This window comes from Phacochoerus africanus, chromosome 11 (assembly GCF_016906955.1).
Source record: "Phacochoerus africanus isolate WHEZ1 chromosome 11, ROS_Pafr_v1, whole genome shotgun sequence".
NCBI lineage: Eukaryota > Metazoa > Chordata > Mammalia > Artiodactyla > Suidae > Phacochoerus > Phacochoerus africanus.
This window is the reverse complement of record NC_062554.1, coordinates 65,730,320-65,750,601: the sequence shown is the minus strand read 5'-3', so window position 1 is coordinate 65,750,601 and position 20,282 is coordinate 65,730,320. Positions and strand designations below refer to the sequence as shown.

At 40.0% G+C, this 20,282-nt stretch overlaps 1 protein-coding gene across 2 annotated transcripts in view; it reads left to right on the top strand.

The window, feature by feature from the left end:
• Positions 1-19,466, top strand: part of NUCKS1 (nuclear casein kinase and cyclin dependent kinase substrate 1) — a 32,209-nt gene extending 12,743 nt beyond the window's left edge. The window contains exons 2-7 of one of the 2 annotated variants that reach the window (XM_047751960.1): positions 5,086-5,135; positions 9,295-9,400; positions 13,639-13,694; positions 15,745-15,897; positions 16,962-17,108; positions 18,957-19,466. In XM_047751960.1, coding sequence (XP_047607916.1) covers positions 5,086-5,135; positions 9,295-9,400; positions 13,639-13,694; positions 15,745-15,897; positions 16,962-17,108; positions 18,957-19,156 — 712 coding nt within the window. In that variant the 3' untranslated portion in view covers positions 19,157-19,466. Of the gene's footprint in view, positions 1-5,085; positions 5,136-9,294; positions 9,401-13,638; positions 13,695-15,744; positions 15,898-16,958; positions 17,109-18,956 lie in introns of both variants that reach the window. The other variant, XM_047751959.1, reaches the window with a different exon arrangement.
• Positions 19,467-20,282: the final 816 nt, after the last annotated feature.

Here is a 20,282-nt window from a genome sequence, read left to right as displayed (position 1 = left end):
TTCTTTCAATTTAGTTTTGAAAAACTTAGGTTTAATTACATGTATAAGGTCAATATAGTCTCCATGGCATTTTGGTAGTTTTCCTTTGCTGAAAACTAGGATAGGAAAAAAAAAATGTACTAAATCATTGCCTTTTAATTTTCTTAGATTTACAATAGCAAATTTTTTTTTAGCTTGGAGAGAAGTAAATTTTCTTGCGTAATTAAGGGCAGTAGGATTAAACATCTGATAGGTTGTTAACTGCAGTGGCATATACGTCCTTTCTACTGACCGCCTTTCCTACCCTAACCCTTTGCAGATGCCAGGTTCATTCACTCATCAGACCTTTCCAAACGAAGGAGGACAGCCCCTGTCCTCAAGAAGTTCACATTTAACAGGGAAGACATAGTTAGGAGACCGTGTGTGTGTAGTAGGAAAAGGGACTAAAGGAGTGCCCATCGTGGCTCAGCGGTTAACGAACCCACTCGTATCCATGAGGATGTGGGTTTGATCCCTGGCCTCACTCAGTGGGTTAAGGATCCGGTGTTGCCACAAGCTGTGGCTTAGGTTGCATACCCGGCTTGGATCCTGTGTTGCTGTGGCTGTGGTGTAGGCTGGCAGCTGTAGCTCCGATTCGAACCCTAGCCTGAGAACCTCCCTGTGCTGCAGGTGAGGCCCTAAAAAAAAAAGACAGAAAACAAACAAAAACTAAGGGAAAGGAAACTGCCCAAATGATTAAATTATTTAAACAGAGTAGAACTGATTAAAGACAGTAAAACTCGGGGCAGGCAATGCAACTTAAGATTCTTGTAAGTTCTGCCAAGGGTGAGCTGTGGTTTAGGTCACAGACACGGCTCCGATCCCGAGTTGCTGTGGCTGTGGCTGTGGCCAGCAGCTGTAACTCCAATTCACCCCCTAGCCTGGGAACCTCCATATGCTGCGGGTGCAGCCCTAAAAAGACAAAAAAAAAAAAAAAAAGAAAAGAAAAGAAAGAAAAAGGGACTAAAGATGTTGAGAGGAGATGAGGTTGTATCTGAGTAGGAGTCAGTCACATGAATAGCATTCTGAGCCAAGGTTAACACAACCAAGTGTTAGAAAACAAACTGATTGGTGGGATTAAACCTCCTGGAGTTGCTTGATTGATAAGTGGCAAGAGATTAGATCTTAAAAGACTTTAAGGAGATTGGATATTATCCTCTATATTATTTTCTAAAATTGGGTTTCTAACAGGGCTCTTAAATTTGGCCCTAAGAACAAAAAGCTCAGAAAACATTTTAGTGCCTGCTTTTTTTTTTCCTTTTTAAGACCACACCTGTGGTATATGGAAGTTCCCAGGCTAGGGGCTGAATCAGAGCTGCAGCTCACAGCAATGCCAGATCCCTAACCCACTGAGTAAGGCCAAGGATTGAACCCACATCCTCTCGGATTCTAGTCGGGTTTATTACCGCTGAGCCACAACGGGAACTCCTTGAGTGCCTACTTTTTTACCTTGTTCTGTACCAGAAATGTGGGTCTGATGTAATTGTTACCTTCAAAAAGCTGATTAGTGAAGAGTACAAATGGTACAGCAGTGTGTATTAAGATGTTTGGTGTGCAAAAGATGGTTGACCGTTTGCAATTCAAAAAATCTTTTTCATTGAATTTGATAATCTAATTTTATTTATTTATTTTTTGTCTTTTTGCCTTTTCTGGAGCCACTCCCTCGGCATATGGAGGTTCCCAGGCAAGGGGTTTAATCGGAGCTGTAGCCACCGGCCTACGCCAGAGCCACAGCAATGTGGGATCAGAGCCGCGTCTGAAACCTACACCACAACTCACGGCAATGCCGGATCGTTAACCCACTGAGCAAGGCCAGGGATCGAACCCGCAACCCCATGGTTCCTAGTTGGGAACTCCTTGATAATCTAATCCAACTTTTTAGATCTGTCAAGCAACTTAGGTTATCATTTCCAGTAGAGGAAGTAAGGACCAGAGAAGTAAGTGACTTGCTTGAAGTTCTAAAACTAGAACCCAGGATTCCTATTAATGGATTCTGTATTTTTACTACGTAATTCCTTCCTGGAGTGCTTCTAGTGACGGATTAAGGAAGTGACAAATCATTAGCAGATCCCCAGGTCAGGGATTGAACCTGTGGCACAGCAGTGACCCTAACTACAGCAGTGACAATGCCAGATCCTTAACTGCTGAGCCACCAGGAAACTTCTTTTTTTTTTTTGTCTTTTGTCTTTTTTTTTTTTTGAGGACCACACCTGTGGCATATGGAGGTTCCCAGGCTAGGGGTCGAATCGGAGCTACAGCTGCCGGCCTACGCCACAGCCACAGCAACGCAGGATCCAAGCTGCATCTGCAACCTACACCACAGCTCACAGCAATGCCGGATCCTTAACCCACTGAGCGAGGCCAGGGTTGAACCTGAAACCTCATGTTTCCTAGTCAGATTCGTTTCCACTGCGCCACGACAGGAACTCCCCACCAGGAAACTTCTTACCACATTTTATTTAAAAAAAAATTTTTTTTTTTTTTAGCCATGCCCTTGGCACACAGAAGTTCCGGGGCCAGGGATTGAACCTGAGCCACAGCTGAAACCAGAGCCACAGCAGTGATAACACCATATCCTTAATCTGCTGAGCCATAAGGAAACCCCTTTTTTTCTCTCTTAAATTAAGGATATATCAAGGATATACCTTCCTCCACATCTGAAGCCCCAAACGGGTTCAGAATTCACTCCTATCCCTATAATTTTCACATATTATATGCAAGTTATACCTGTACTTGAATTCTGACTGTCCTGTTTTTGCATTTAGATGGTGTCTTAATCTATGAAACCAGGAATAGTCCTCTGCTCAGGTTTAAGTGTAGTTGGTGGCATGTTTCTCATAGGTCTTTCAGTTAGTTCACTTGTTCAGTTTTCATTTAGTTTCAGTGCATCCGTGGCTCTTTTTTAATTTTATTGAAGTATCGTTGATTTATGTTGTGTTTCTGCAGTACAGCAAGTTGACTCAATATATGTATATACACACACACAATATATATATGTATATATACACACACATATATATGTTCTTTTTCATGTTGTTTTCCATTATGGATTATCACAGGATATTGATTATTGTTCTCTGTGCTACACAGCAGGACCTTGCAGTTTATCCATCATATATAATAATTTGCTAACCCCAAACTCCCAGTCCTTCCCTTTCTCCACTTCCCTCCCCTTGGCAACCTCAGGTCTGTTTTCTGTGTCTGTGAGTCTGTTTCTGTTTTGTAGATATGTTGATCTGTGCCATATTTTAAATTGTACTTACACGTGATATCATATGATAATTTGTCTTGCTCTTTCTGACTTATCCTTGTTGCTGCAGCTGGCATTATTTCATTCTTTTTATGGCTGAATAATATTCCATTTTAGAGACATACCACACTGGAGTTCCTGTTGTGACACAGCGGAAATAAATCAGACTAGAATCCATGAGGATGCAGGTTGGATCCCTGGCCTTGCTCAGTGGATCAGGGAACTGTTGTTGCTGTGAGCTGTGGTGTAGGTCGCAGATGCAGCTCAGATCTGGCATTGCTGTGCCTGTGGCATAGGCCGGCAGCCATAGCTCCAATTCAACCCCTAGCCTGGGAACTTGTATATGCTATGAATACAGCCCTAAAAAGGAAAAAAAAAAAAAAAAAAGGTATACTACATCTTTTTTATCCATGCCTCTGTTGTTGGACATTTAGGTTGTTTCCATGTCTTGGCTACTGTAAATAGAGCTGTTACAAACATAGGGATGCAGGTATCTTTTCAAATTATAGTTTTGTCTGGATATATGCCCAGGAGTGGGATTACTGAATCATATAGCAACTCTTTTTGCTTTTTAGGAACCTCTATACTGTTTTCTGTAATGGCTGCACCAATTTAGATTCTCACCAAGAGTGTAGAAGGGTTCTTTTTTCTCCACAACCCCTCAAGCATTTGTTACTTGGAGACTTTAATGACAGCCATTCTGACCAATGTGAGATGGTACCTCACATTGGTACTTTTAATTTGCATTTCTCTAGTAATTAGTGATGATGAGCATCTTTTCATGCACCTGTTGGCAATCTGTATGTCTTCTTTGGAGAAAGGTCTATTTTAAGTCTTTCTGCTCATTTTTTGATTGGGTTGTTCGGAGTTTTTTTGCTATGGAGTTGTATGAGCTGTTTGTGTATTTTGGAAATTAAGCCCTTAGCAGTCGCATTATTGCAAATATTTTTTTAGTCTGTAGGTTGTCTTTTTCATTTTGTTTATGGTTTCCTTTGCTGTGCAAAAGCTTATACGTTTGATTAGGTACTATTTATTATTATTTCCATTTTTTAATTCTATTTTTTTTTGCTTTTATTTCCATTTCTCATCTAAGGCTCTTTTAAAGGCCAGGCTGTTTGGATACTAACACAGAAGCTCTTATATCTCTCTAAGGAAAGTTTTAGGTTTAGACTATGAAGTAGGAAAATGAAAATTAAATTTGTTTGAGATATTGAAGATGCCTTACCCAGTAAGAAGCACTTAAAAATTATTGTCAAGTTGATACTTTTCAAGATAATTTGTATCTTTAATAAAAAGCATCTTTTGAATGAATCAATTTTTTCTATCCTCTCCTATGTAAAGCTTAACTTACCATCACCATGGTTTGTATATAGTATATTTAAAAGTCAAGTCACTTTACCATGAAAAAAAAAACCAGCAATAAGCTTGTTTATCAGGTATACATGAATGTGTGTATAGTGATAGGAGTAAAATAACATTTATAGTTCTGGTTTGTATGCATATGATACCATTTCTGTGTATAATGAATAGTAGTTTGGCTCATTTTGCTGTTTTATGTACTTGTGGGAGGTGGGAGGGGTTGTTTTGTGGGAAAGGATAGTATTTGAGCTATCCCTGAAATGAACAATATTGTTGTTTAAAATACTTTTGGTTTAAAGCTGCACTTTTCTATAACAACGTGTGACAGGTCCAAGCTTCTTGAAAAGTAATTTTCAGAGACCTTGTTCTAATTCTGCATGAAGTAGAAATGTGTGTTCTAATATCTTAGAAAAGTCCTCCACTTTTGTGATCTTAATTAGAATCTCTTCTTTCTACAGAAATAGGAAGGTCGTTGATTATTCACAATTTCAGGAATCTGATGATGCTGGTAAGTTTCGTGATTTCAGTAAGTTGTAAGTTGGGCTGACGAGTGGAAGAATAGCCAGCTAATGTACTTTTTAAATTTTTTTTATTTTATTTTATTTTATTTTATTTTTTTGCCTTTTTTGCTATTTCTTTCTATGGAGGTTCCCAGGCTAGGGGTCGAATCGGAGCTGTAGCCTCCGGCCTACGCCAGAGCCACAGCAACGCAGGATCCGAGCCTCGTCTGCAGCCTACACCACAGCTCACGGCAACGCCGGATCGTTAACCCACTGAGCAAGGGCAGGGACCGAACCCACAACCTCATGGTTCCTAGTCGGATTCGTTAACCACTGCGCCACGACGGGAACTCCATAATGTACTTTTTTTAAATTAAGGTATAATTAATTTACAATGTTGTGCCAATTTCTGCTATACTGTCATGTATATATTCCCTTATATTATCTTCCATTGTGGTCTATCCCAAGAAATTGGGTATAGTTCCCTGTGCTATACAGGAGAATCTCACTGCTTATCCACTCTAAATGGAGTAGTTTGCATCTACTAACCCCAAACTCCCAGTCCATCCCACTCCCTCCCCCCTCCCATTAGGTAACCATAAGTCTGTTTTCCATGTCTGTATGTCTGTTTCTTTTCTGTAGATAGATTCATTTGTGCCATAATTTAGATTCCACATATAAGTAATATCATATGGTATTTGTCTTACATACTTTTAAAATTATTCTTTCGGAATACATTTCATTTTTTTATTTTTAGACTGTTGATGTATATACATTATGTTGGTCTCTGTGACCCAAAACAAAAGTTGAGCTTGCATGAACTTTAACTTTAGTAAATCATTGATAATAAACACTTGAATAATTTTTTTTTTCTTATCTAGTTTTGAAGTCCAAAGGTTAAATTGGTGAGAATTCTGAGGCAGTGTTTATTAGTTAAGGTAACTCCTGCTATAATCACATTAAGGCTCATACCTTACAACAGAGAGTATGTAAGGTTTTTTGGCATAATGAAGTAAGAGGAAAGTATTTTGTAAAACACTTTGATTTGTGAATTAACTCATAGAATGAGTAGTGTATCTTAAGTCTTAACCCTAAAAGGTTTCTTACTTTAATTTTCCAGAGGTATTTACTATTCTTTTTTAATCTAATTTTACTTTTTAAATATAATATTATATATTTTGGGAAAACTTAGAAAATGCAGCAACATATAAAGAAGAATTAAAAAAAAATTGCAACTTCCCAGAGGTAATAGTAATATTTATTAAATGCTTGCTAAATGTTCACAGTTACTTATTTAATCCTTAGATCAATCCCGTTAAAGTGGGATTATACTATTTTCATTTCCATTTTGCCTATAAGGAAACTGAGGCAGAAATACTGTTCGTGGTCCCTTTGCAAGCAAATTGCCATTTTAACCTTTTTTTTTTTTCCTTTTTACGGCCACACCCAAGGCGTATGGAAGTTCCTGGGCTAGGGATTGAATTGATCCAGTCTGAGCTGCAGCTGCCAGCCTGTGCCATAGCCACAGCAACGGGGGATCGGATCCAAGCCGCATCTGGAAGCTATACTACAGCTTGTGGCAACTCAGGATCCTTAATCCACAGAGCAAGGCCAGGGATTGAACCTGCATCCTCACGGATATGGTATTGGGTTCTTAACCTGCTGAGCCACAGAAGGAATTGCTATTTTCACCTTTTTGTTTGAAAAGCCTTTTGTCTTTTTTTTCCTTTAAAAAATATACTTGACATCTTTCAATGGAATTTTGGGTTCTATGCACCTCCCACTCCATCCCACTTATCTTTCTTATGTTACTAAAAGTTTATGCTTGTTAAAGGTTGTATAATATTCCACAATTTATAATTACCAACCATTTAATAATTGATGAAGCTTTAGACTGTTCTAGATCCTCACAATTATATATAATGGTGTAGTAAACAGTTTTGGAAATAGCCACCTTTTAAAGTTTTTTTAATAGGGCTTTTATTTTTTTTTTTAATTTTGTAAATTTGTTTTTATTTATTTAGTTTTTATCTTTTCTAGGGCTGCTCCAGCAGCATATGGAGGTTCCCAGGCTAGGGGTCGAATTGGAGCTGTAGCCACCGGCCTACGCCAGAGCCACAGCAACGCAGGATCCGAGCCGCATCTGCGACCTACACCACAGGTCATGGCAACGCCAGATCCTTAACCCACTGAACGAGGCCAGGGATCAAACCCGCCACCTTATGGCTGTGAAATAATCGTATTACTATAATAGTTTCCAAATAAATATGAAGATGTGGGAACATGTAAAAAAGTCTTTACTAAGTTAAAAAGGTAGAATTTAAAATAAGAGATATTTGGCTGTGGATGTATGAAAATATACATGAGGACTGGAGAGAGTAATCAGCAAAAATGGAAATGGTTGAATTAAGGTGTAACTGGAGTAGAAAAGTTTTTTTTGTTGTCGTTGGGTTGTTTTTTGTTTTTTTTTTTGGTTTTTAGGGCCGCACCTGCAGGCTAGGGGTTGAGTTGGAGCTGCAGCCACCTGCCTACGCCACAGCCACGGCAACAATGATCCAAGCCACATCTGCAACCTATACCACAGCTCACAGCAATGCCAGATCCTCGACCCACTGAGCAAGGCCAGGGACCTAACCCAACTCCTCATTGATACTAGTCAGATTTGTTTCTGCTGCTCCACAATGGGAATTCTCAAGAATTTTTTCTTTTCTTTTTTTTCTTTTTCTTTCTAGGGCCGCACCTCTGGTATATGGAAGTTCCCAGGCTAGGGGTAGAGTCAGAGCTGCAGCTGCCGGCCTCTGCCATAGCTCACCGAAACGCTGGATCGTTAACCCACTGAGCCAGGCCAGTGATCAAACCCACATTCTCATGGATCCCAGTCAGGTTAGTTTCCACTGAGCCATAGCAGGAACTCCAAGAATTATTGTTATTTTTTAATGTTTTTCTTTTTTATCTGCCGTATTTTATAATAATTTTTTTCATTATAGCTAGTTTACAGTGTTCTGTCAATTTTCTACTGCACACCAGTCACACATACATGTTACATTCTTTTTTCTCACATTATCATGCTCCATCACAAGTGACCAGACATAGTTCCCAGTGTTATACAGCAGGATCCCATTGCTTATCCATTCCAAAGGCAATAGTTTGCATCTATCAACCCCAGATTCCCAGTCCATCCCACTCCCTCCCCCTCCACCTTGGCAACCACAAGTCTGTTCTCCATGATTTTCTTTTCTGTGGAAAGGTTCATTTCTGCCATATATTAGATTCCAGATATAAATGATGTCATCTGGTATTTGTCTTTCTCTTTCTGACTTAACTTCACTTAGTGCGAGAGTCCATGTTGCTGCAAATGGCATTGTTTTGTTCTTTTTTATGGCTGAGTAGTATTGCATTGTGTATATATTACCACATCTTCTTAATCCAGTCATCTGTCAATGGACATTTAGGTTGTTTCCATGTCTTGGCTATTGTTTTTTTTTTTTGTCTTTTGTCTTTTTTGTTGTTGTTGTTGTTACTATCTCCCGGGCCGCTCCCGCGGCATATGGAGGTTCCCAGGCTAGGGGTCCAATCGGAGCTGTAGCCACCGGCCTATGCCAGAGCCACAGCAACTCGGGATCCGAGCCGCGTCTGCAACCTACACCACAGCTCACGGCAACACCGGATCGTTAACCCACTGAGCAAGGGCAGGGACCGAACCCGCAACCTCATGGTTCCTAGTCGGATTCGTTAACCACTGCGCCACGATGGGAACTCCCAAGAATTAATTTTTTAATGGAGGAAAATTATTTAGGAAATCCTGCCCTCTCATATTTTATTTATTTATTTATTTAGGGCCATACCCGTGGCATACAGAAGTTCCAGGCTAGGGGTCAATCAGAGCTGTAGCTGCCGGCCTACGCCACAGCCACATCAACACCAGATCCCAGCCTCCTCTGTGACCTACACCTCAGCTCACGGAAATTCTGGATCTTTAACCCAACGAGTGAGGCCAGGGATCAAACCCGCCTTTTCATGGTTACTAGTCGGGTTCATTACCGCTGAGCCACAACACCAACTCCCTGCCCTCTCATCTTTTACATAACATGAGAGAATTGTCTCAGTAAATACAGTGATAATTTTGACATGTAAAAATCATAATATAGTTCATTGAATCTTATTTAGATGAAGATTATGGGAGAGATTCGGGCCCTCCCGCTAAGAAAATTCGATCATCTCCCCGAGAAGCTAAAAATAAGAGACGATCCGGAAAGAATTCCCAGGAAGATAGGTAAGAGGCACTGTTAATCTGTTTTTTTCTTACATGGTCACTACTCTGAGATGGGGGAAGTCTCTGGTCTCTAAACTGGTGGAACCTCCAGTCATTTTGGGGAAGTGCTTATTGTTTACTTAATGTTGTTTTGCATATTTCCTATTATCTCAAGCAGTGCTTTTGAGTCTAAAAGTTAACCTCTTTAAGATCATGAGGCTTGCTTAGACTCAACCTGGAATCCAAGGTAAGCTCCGAGAAGGCCAGAATGACTTTTTTGCTGCCTCAAACCTCTGACGGTAGGCAGAAAGATGGTTTAAGTATGTGATTTGTTTCCTAAGGTTAGTATTGGTATTTTCATTGCAGTAAAAGCAAAGAATAAGTGACCTTTCCTATTCAGTTACAAATAACTGGCAGAATCACAATTTACAAGAATTTTTTTTTCTTTCCTTTTTTTTTTTTGTCTTTTGAAGGCCACACCCAAGGCAGAACTTACAAGAATCTTAAGTTGCATTGCCTGCCCCGAGTTTTACTGTCTTTAATCAGTTCTACTCTGTTTAAATAATTTAATCATTTGAGCAGTTTCCTTTCCCTTAGTTTTTGTTTGTTTTTTGTAGTTTTTTTTTTTTTAGGGCCGCACCTGCGGCACATGGAGGTTCCCAGGCTAGGGGTCGAATGGGAGCTACAGCTGCCAGCCTCTGCCACAGCCACAGCCACACAGGATCCAAGCTGCATCTTCGACCTACACCATAGGTCACGGCAATGCCAGATCCTTAACCCACTGAGCAGGGCCAGGGATCAAACCCACAACCTCATTGTTCCTAGTTGGATTTGTTTCCACACGCCACTCCTTATTTGTTTGTTTTGTGTGTTGTTTTTATGGCCACACCCATAGCATATGGAAGTTTCTGGGCCGAAGGGTTGAATCCGAGCTGCTGCTGCGTAAATGCTGGATCTTTTAACAACACGCTGTGTGGGGCCAGGGATTGAACCTTGTCTCTTCATCAATCCCAGGCCGCTGCAGTCCGGTTCTTAACCCACTGTGCCTCAGTGGGAACTCCTCCTTTCCCTTAGTTTTATAGAGGATTTCAGTTAGTTTTCATGAATGAGTTGTATTTTTAACCATAATTGCCTCATAAGACCAGGGTATTGTAGCACATACACTTTCCTACTCCATGTAGCAAGACTCTAAGACCTCCTTGACGGTGATGGTGGTGAGAAAGATGAGAGTTGCCTTTTATGATTATTATGTGCTAGTATCTATTATATGATCATTTATATTCATTATCATTTAATTCTCACCTTTATCAGGGTAAATAATATTAACTTAGAGGGGTCAGTGATTTATCCAAGGACCAGCAAATGGACTAGCAGGTTTTAAAACCAGGTCTGTTGGCCTCCAAAGTCCTTTTGCTTTTTTTTCTTTTTAAGGCTGCATCCCGAGGCACATGGGGGTTCCCAGGCTAGCGGTCGAACCAGAGCTGCAGCTGCCAGTCTACACTACAGCCACAGCAACGAAAGATCTGAGCTGTGACTGCAACCTACACCACAACTCACGACAACGCTGCATCCTTAACCCACTGAGTGAGGCCAGGGATCAAACCCGCAACCTCATGGTTCCTGGTCAGATTCGTTTCTGCTGCCCCACCATGGGAACTCTGAAAGTCCATTTTTTTTTAACCATTAGGCTGTATTGCTTCCAAACAATACTATTAAGTATGAGCAGTTCAAAGAAATGAAATAATACTTCTCACTATTTCTTCCAAAATGTTTACTTTTGAGCTAAAATTACTGTAATAAAGCCCTAGGCAGAATTCTTTGCACTCTGAATTCACAAAATGCAAATAACAATAATAAATATATTTACCTAGTATTTTATTTGCTTGAATTGCTAACTTCTGCTATTCTCTTTCCTGGAGAATTTTCTTTTTCTTCCTTTTTTTTTTTTTTTACTCAATGAATTTTATTGCATTTCTAGTTGTTCAACGATCATCACAACCCAAACCCAATTTTATAGCATTATTTCCTGGAGCATTTCTGAAAGGAAAATTTTGAGGGAAAAAATAAGACAAAATTATACTGTAGGGAAATAGCGCTTCCATAGTTTCATAATAGATCTCTCTAATCCAGTTTTATATAGCAGCCCAACTTTGAACTATTTGTCATTATATTCATTTTATTTCTCCTAGTGAGCATCTTCACGGCCTGTTATAATTATGTCTCATCAATGTAACTGATATCTAGCCTAAATTTTTCCTTGTTGCAATAATTTGGTTTTATTACTGTCTCCTAAGTGTCCAGGAATGGTTGAAATAAATACAGCTTTTATTGCCATTTGTATTAAGTGCTTTGTATGTTGATTCCCTCAGACCAGTGTTATGTTGATTTTTCTGTTGGTCTTTACTGAAAGTCAAGCCTTTACTTGACTTCGCTGTAATGGGGCGCAAGGATTAATGGTCCCTATAAAGTCACTAATAAAAGAACTAGAGAAAATGATATCGTTCTTCATCATTGTAATAGACTTGTGAATTAAATGCTGATTTTGCATAAAATATTTATGCAGAACAGTCACAGGTTTCAGAGTTATAGTGTGTTTGGATCAGATGGCTTAGTAAAAGAAATGCGTTTGGGTTTTTCTCTTTGTTTGGGAATCTTGGGTTCAGTAGTTTGTCATTTGAGGGTGGTCTAGTTGATGGGAATACCAGAAGAGATGTACAAGATCTGCTGTTTGAGAAAAGAAAGCTATGAAGGCAGTTTTTATGTGTGACTATTTCTTTTTTTGTTTGTCACAATTTCTCATGGAATCAGAACATGTTGGCACTGAAAGGTACCAAGTGATGTGCCCAAGATCGTACATCTAATTAATTCATGACAGGCAGAACACTAGAACTGGGATTTCCAAGTTACGATCTGTGAGGATATGAAGTGTGCATCTTTGTGATCTAAAAAATTATTTTAGATAATGATTATTTCCTAAAAAATTATTTTTTCTAAAAAATAATAAAAAGTGTGCATCTTTGTGATCTAAAAAATTATTTTAGATAATTATTTTCATTGACTGTTGAAGTTCCTTAACTTCATATTTTGCTCCGCAGTGATCTTGGGCTCACTTTTGTTTTCTCCATGGTACAAGGCAGACCTGTGTGTTGTGGTTTCTGATGTATATACAGCTGGAGGCAAAAAGTATTAGAAGATAATGTTAATTGATTTGTTTTCATTTTGTTTTAGATAAATTTTTAAGAATATTGTAATATATATAACTGAACTCCAATTTGCTTTAATAATTATATTTTAGGTGGATTTTGTTTGTTTGTTTGTTTTTGTTTTGTTTTGTTTTTTAGGGCCACACTTGCAGTATATGGAGGTTCCCAGGCTAGGGATCAAATCAAAGCTACAGCTGCCGACCTACACCACAGCAACAGCAATGCAGGATCTGAGCCACGTCAGTGACCTACACCACAGCTCTTGGCAACACTAGATCCTTAAATCCACTGAGCGAGAGACCAGGGATCGAACCCGCAACGTCATGGTTCCTAGTCAGATTCATTTCCACTGGGCCACGACGGGAACTCCAATTTTTGGTGGTTTTTTGCATCTGTATTTGGTGCGATCCATTTATTTGCCTACTTTATACCACTATTAATACATTCTATAATTATTTTCAGTGTATTCATACTCTGCTTCTGACTACAGAGAGTTTTTCTTTAGTAAATGTTCTTATGAACCAGGCCTTATCCATAGGTGAGAAGTTTTTAGCTTGTGTTAAGCCTTCTTTTCTTCCTTTGGCTCTTTGGACAATGCAGTGTTTTCTAAAAGTAGATAAGATTGTTCTTATCCACCTGTAAAGTAGGAAAATAATGGAAGCAATTTCACTCCTCAGCATCTATTTGGATATTTTATGTATAAAAGAGGTTTTTTTGGGGTTTTTTTTTGTCTTTTCTAGGGCCACTCCCTTGGCATATGGAGGTTCCCAGGCTAGGGGTCAAATTGGAGCTACAGCTGCCAGCCTACGCCACAGCCACAGCAATGCAGGCAACCTACACCACAGCTCAAGGCAAAGCGGAGTCATTAACCCGCTGAGCAACACCAGGGATTGAACCTGCAACCTCATGCTTCCTAGTCAGATTCGTTAACCACTGTGCCACGACGGGAACTCCTAAAAGAGGTTTTGTTTGGCATTCTTTCCAGTCGGATACCAGAGATCTGTGTTCACTTAGATTTTGATCTAAGACTTAAACTTTTCCCCCTTCCCCTTACAGTGAGGACTCCGAAGAAAAAGATGTGAAGACCAAGAAGGATGATTCTCATTCGGCAGGTAGTAAACAATTTTTAATGGAATAGATTTCATTCTATTTATGTGTTTATTCATTGAAATGATTAGTTTCAATCTGACACTTTTTAACCAGGGAGTAGTCCTTTGAAACAGTAGCCACAGAGGGCTTTTCTGTAAGAATTTTACCTTAAAAGAATTAATGGGAAAAAAACTAAAGAAAAAGAAAAAATAAGAAGGGAAAAAAAAGAATTAATGAGATTGTGACCAAATTAAATGTTAAATCCTGATTACTTGTTATTCATATGGGGGAGATATTTTTTTAAATTTAATTCTCATTAAAATTGAGAGTTTATTCCATATTGCTCCCAACCATTTTAGTTTTGACCTACATCCCCCCTTCTTTTGCCTTCCTGAATCGCCCTTCAAATGAGACTGCTTGGAGTTCCTGTCATAGCACAGTTGAAATGAATCTGATTAGAAACCATGAGGTTGTGGGTTTGATCCCTGGCCTCGCTCTGTGGGTTAAGGATCCGGTGTTTGCTGTGGCTGTGGTGTAGGCCGGCAGCTGTAGCTCCAATTGGACCTCTAGGCTGGGGACTTCCACATGCCACGGGTGCGGCCCTAAAAAGCCAAAAAAAAAAAAAAAACCCATACACACAAAAAAAGAGACTGTTGTTTAGCTACTGTGTAGAGAGTAGACAAAGTTCCAGTAAATTCACTCCTCTGAGCTGTTTTGCTGTTACTTTTTGTCCCCAAGTCTGCTATCTGATTGCCTAAATTGAAAAGAAATTATATTAACCTAGTGATGTTGTAATAATATAACATACACTTTTATTTGTCCTATGAACCCTAATTTGAATCTCTGATGTGTGAGTTTATTGAGCACTTCAAAATGAATAACTTTTTTTGTTTCGTTTTGTCTTTTTGCCTTTTCTAGGGCCGCACCCGCGACATATGGAGGTTCCCAGGCTAGGGGTCGACTCGGAGCTGTAGCTGCCAAGCCTATGCCAGAGCCACAGCAACACGTGCTCCGAGCCACACCTGCAACCTACACCAGAGCTCACGGCAACGCCGGATCCTTAACCCCACTGAGCAAGGCCAGGGATCGAACCCATAACCTCATGGTTCTTAGATTCGTTAACCGCTGCGCCGTGACGGGAACTCCAAAATGAATAACTCTATACCAGTGTTAATAATAAGCACAGCTCCCACCAGGTGGGTTTAGTTTTGAGTCTACCAAAGTCAGCTCTATTCCCTGTGTCTATTTGTCTCCAGGTGAGGTTTTTGGTACTGAAAGTGATGACTTGAACACTGACCATGGCAAAGCTTATAGGACTACGAGTGATTCCAGAAGACTAACAGCTAAACCTTAGCAGACCAAGGGAGCCTCAAAGTCCAGGAGAAGGGCTGTAGGTGGAGAGTAACACAAATGTAACTTGGTCTAGACCCAGCAGGCTGGCATCCTGCCCTTTAACCAGATTTATTCATAACCACAACTGTGTGTTGAAAAGACTTTTTAATTGATAAACTATCATATGCGACAGTAATTTTTTATTATGAACTTGTTTTAAGATCTAATTGATTTAAATGTGTATTTTAAAGACTTCCCTCAATTCCCCCTCTAAACTGAAATGGCCACACCTCATCCATTGAAAAGGCTACTAGTTTGGCATTATTTTAGGTTCTGTGTATTTTGTATCTTAGCATAAATATCCTTGGAAGACAATCTTCCCCTGTTCTACTATTTTAAAATATTTTTTTAACTTTAATGTGGAAGAACGATGAACATAGGTTTGAATGTCATTGAGCATTTTAGGGCAAAGCAATGATGTAAGTTTAAAGCATGTTACAGGAAGCATGTGTTCACACCTAAATTCAGCTTCATTATTACTTAAAATTAAAGGCCTGCAGTATTTTATATGTAATCGTGGGGGCATAGTCTTATTCAGGTTCATTCTTTGAATTTTAGCTCTTTTGTATATTTCGTAGGAATTTTTAAGGATAGAATTTACTCGTTTAGAATGGGATGAAAGGTTACATCTCTTAGTGACTTTTCTAGTCAGCTGTCAAACCCGTAATTTGATCATTGCAGAGGACAGTGAAGATGAAAAAGAAGATCATAAAAATGTGCGCCAGCAACGGCAGGCAGCCTCTAAAGCAGCCTCTAAACAGAGGGAGATGCTTATGGAGGATGTGGGCAGCGAAGAAGAGCAAGAAGAAGAGGATGAGGCGCCCTTCCAGGAGAGTACGTAAAGCCGGCTTGTTACTTTGCTCATGATTGTAGCTTGTGACCTTGATTACTTCGGCGCTTTTGTGGCTGCTCAGTGTTAAAACCAGTCCCTTAAAGTAGGTCCTCACTGTTAAAAGAGATGATTGTTTTGATATTTATCTATATTTTAAAAGGTTAAGGAGTTCCCGTCGTGGTACAGCAGAAACGAATCCGACGAGGAACCATGAGGTTGTGGGTTCGATCCCTGGCCTCGCTCAGTGGGTTAAGGATCCGGCGTTGCCGTGAGCTGGGGTGTAGGTTGCAGATGTGGCTCGGATCCCACGTTTTGCTGTGGCTCTGGCGTAGGCCGGCAGCTGTAGCTCTGATTCAACCCCTAGCCTGGGAACTTCCATATGCTGCGGGTAAGGCCCTAAAAAGCAAAAAAAAAAAAAAAAGGTTCAGAGATTCCCATGTTTATTATCTCCATCCTTTGTACTCAAATACTGAATGAACAATAATTTCATCCTTTGTACTCAAATAATGAACTGGAGTTAACAATTGCATGGTGGGCATCATGATCAAGATTCATGTGTTGGCCTGATGGAGCAGGGCGTAGACCTCTCCCTGCAAAAAAAGGTGTTAACAGAATATAGATGTTTCAAGGATGACCTGAATTAATTCATTACATGTATATTTGCTTTGTATGTAGTTTCCTTATTTCTTTTGTTTATAATCGGGCCAGATACCCCAAATCAGTTGTTTCATTTCCCCGGTCGCATCAGGGTTATAGGGGATTGATGGAACTACCAAGTTATTTGATGCCTTCATTTGTTATCGAGATTAAGTCATCTCTCTTCCTGTTTTCAGCCTCCGTTTCAAACAAGTCAGTCATGTAACTCTCATGTGCTTAATGCTAAACCGTTTCACAGGTGGGGCCAGTGACAGCTCCAGCCAGATTGGTAGTCCAGCTGCAAATAGAATCCAAGAGTGTTGACTCCCCAATCCCATCCTCCAGTCATTCTCAGCACTCTCTCCCTTTGTTCACTTGGAAGGATGTATACTTTAAGTTGGACCTTGAAATTCTTCTTTCCTCTCAGAAGATTCCGGCAGTGATGAGGATTTCCTAATGGAAGACGATGATGATAGTGACTATGGCAGTTCAAAAAAGAAAAACAAAAAGATGGTTAAGAAGTCCAAACCTGAGAGAAAAGAAAAGAAAATGCCCAAACCCAGGCTAAAGGCCACAGGTAAGCTCTGCAGAAGTGAAATTAAATTACTGCTTTGAAAAATTTTAAGGCGTTCCCGTCGTGGCTCAGTGGTTAACGAATCTGACCAGGAACCATGAGTTTGCGGGTTCAATCCCTGGCCTCACTCAGTGGGTTAAGGATCCGGCGTTGCCTCGAGCTGTGGTGTAGGTTGCAGATGTGGCTCGGATCCCTCGTTGCTGTGGCTCTGGCATGGGAAAAATTTTGAGAACTACGCAGCTTTCTCTACAGGTTTTTGGGGGTTTTTTTTTGTTTTTTTTTTTTTTTGGCCGAATCCATGGCATATGGAAATGAGTGAATCTGAGCAGCAGCTCTGACCTATGCCACAGCTGCAGTAGTGCTGGATCCTAGAACCCACTGTGCTGGGCATCTAACCTGTGCCTCTACAGCAATCTAAGCTGACCCAAGGTGCTACAGTTGGAGTCTTAACCTGCCGCACCCCAGCGGGAACTCCCAGAAGTTCTTCATTAGGGCTTGGCACTGGCCACATACTTAATAAGAAAGAAGGATCCTGTTCTCTATCCCTGGAAGTATCACTTATTTATTAATAAAGACTCCAGCCCCTCCAAGAGGCTTACAGCTTAGCCCTATTCCTCAACTGTTGCTTGTACATAGGCGAGATTTGGGAATGACCTCGGGCACAGTAGTAGAAACACTGCGTCAGCATAGCTCTGACTGCCTTTTTTTCCCCACTAATGTCTCGGCAGCTAGTAAAGACTTGAAATTGGAAAATGCACACCTATTGTAATACATGTAAGTTCTGTGGTTGATCCCTACACCATCCTCTGTGCTGACAGAGTAAAATCACACTTGACAGCAGAGATTCATTTTCTTGGGCACCTGTAGTTTCTCCCTGATATTGATTGGAGCTAGTTTGTCCTTAAATCAGAAAGCTGGGAGTTCCTGTTGTGGCTCAGCAGTAGCAAACCCTGCTGGTATCCATGTGGATGTAGGTTCCATCCCTGGCCCTGCTCAGTAGGTTAAGGATCTGGCGTTGCCCTAAGCTGCAGTGTAGGTCACAGACTCAGCAGGGATCTGGCATTGCTGTGACTGTGGCATAGGCCTCAGCTGCAGCTCCAGTACAACCGACCCCTAGCCTGGGAACTTCCATATGCCACAGGTGGGGCCCTAAAAAGGAAAAAAAAAAAAATCAGAAAGCTGGATTTGCCTTTTTTTTTTTTTTTTTATTCTGGCAAATAGAACTGTTATTCATCATTTCTTACCCTTGGGAATGATGGAACTATCAAAAGTCATTTGATGGCTTCAGTTTCTACTCAGGATAAGTTGTATCCTCTTCTTCACTGGATTTTTAAACATAAACAACTTTTAGTTTCACAAGCCACTAAGGATGATGTGCAGTTTCTATGGCATCCTGTTTCCTTATTGTAAACATGGCTGCTAGCATGGAGTGCCTGTCGTGGCTCAGCAGAAAGAAATCTGACTAGTATCCATGAGGATGCAGGTTCGATCCCTGGCCTTGCTCAGTGGGTTAAGGATCTGGCGTTGCCGTGAGCTGTGGGTCAAAGACGTGGGTCGCAGACATGGCTCGGATCTGGCGTTGCAGGTCAGCAACTGTAGCTCCAAGTCGACCCCTGGACTGGGAACTGGAGTGTGGCCCTAAAAGAGACACACACACACACAGTTGCTGCTAACATAACATTACAGTGTTGCTAAAAAGTGTTTGGAAACCAGTACCCACCTTGATTTTTAGTAAGTTGGGGTATTGTCTTTAATAGATTTTTCTTTCTTATGGATTTTTTTGTTTTGTAGCTGATTTTTATTAAAGACATTTCCTTCCCCTTCCCCAAACTGGTGTTTTTCTTCTTTCAGTGACGCCAAGTCCTGTGAAAGGCAAAGGGAAAGCGGGTCGTCCCACAGCTTCAAAGGCATCAAAGGAAAAGACTCCTTCTCCCAAAGAAGAAGACGAGGAGCCGGAAAGCCCTCCAGAAAAGAAGACATCTGCAAGCCCTCCACCTGAGAAATCTGGAGATGAAGGGTCTGAAGATGAAGCCCAGTCTGGGGAGGATTAAAAGTGATGATGGTTTGGGGAGAGATTTTATTAAAAAAAAAAAAGAGAGAAAAAAAAAGAAAAAAGAAAAAAGAGGGAAAAAAAAAGAAAACCTACTTAAGATAGAATATGGTTTTGGCTATGGCTTGACTCATGGGCTTTCAGTGCTTTTTTTTTTTCCTTTTATCGAAAATAACATTTTCTCTTTCTCTCTCTTTTTTTAAGAAAACCATTGTATGTTTAATTTACCTTTTTTTGTCTATTGGTCTTCTCTTTGTCACTCCCCCCTCTTCCCCCTCCCCCCCTTCCCAATGAAAGCCATGTTAAATTAATCACTGGATTGACTGCTTCATCTTTTATTTTGAATGGAAGATATGCCACAGTTGTAAAGCAATAAGATTTGAGGTGAACACTATGGAAATTTTGCTTTTTGCTAAATGGTAGCAAGTTGAACAGTAATCAAAAAACCATAGAGGGTTTTAGTTAAAAATGATTGCTTCTTTCTCTACCTGAACTTTAAAAAAAAAACAAAAAACAGTCATCATCTAATACAAGTTTATATACTATATACAAAACTAAGGATGTCTTAAAAAAATCATGACTTTAAACTTCCACCGATGGGGCAGGTAGGAGATAAAAATGAATTCTGAATTGTTCCTAGAAGTATTCATATTTTTTACCTTGGGGCAGGGCAGGGAATTGAGGTTACCTGACCTTGTTTGAGAGTGTGGGTTTTTTTAAAAAAACTTCATCACTTGTTTGTTATCTCTAAGAGACTCTGAGCCAAGTGATCCTTTTATCCTGCTACAGTCTATAAAGAACTTAAAAAAACAAGGGCCGCCAAAACTTAAATCACTCTCGATTTCCTCTTTCATTTTCTAATGGCTCATGTTTTAAAATATATATATGTATCTATTCTGTTTCTTGGATAAAATTTTACCAAGGATCAAAAAAAAAAAAAAAATTCTAGAATTTAAATGGCGAGATCTCTATATCACAGCGACTTTCTTCTCAAACTGACATGTTTAGGTTTTAAGCAAATAAAGTACCAGTTAATGTGAAACTCAATCACCAAGACTTGAGGTTTTTCCTTTATGAGAACAGAGAATTTGAAATTCTTTTATGCCATCAGTGTGCATTCAGAGCTC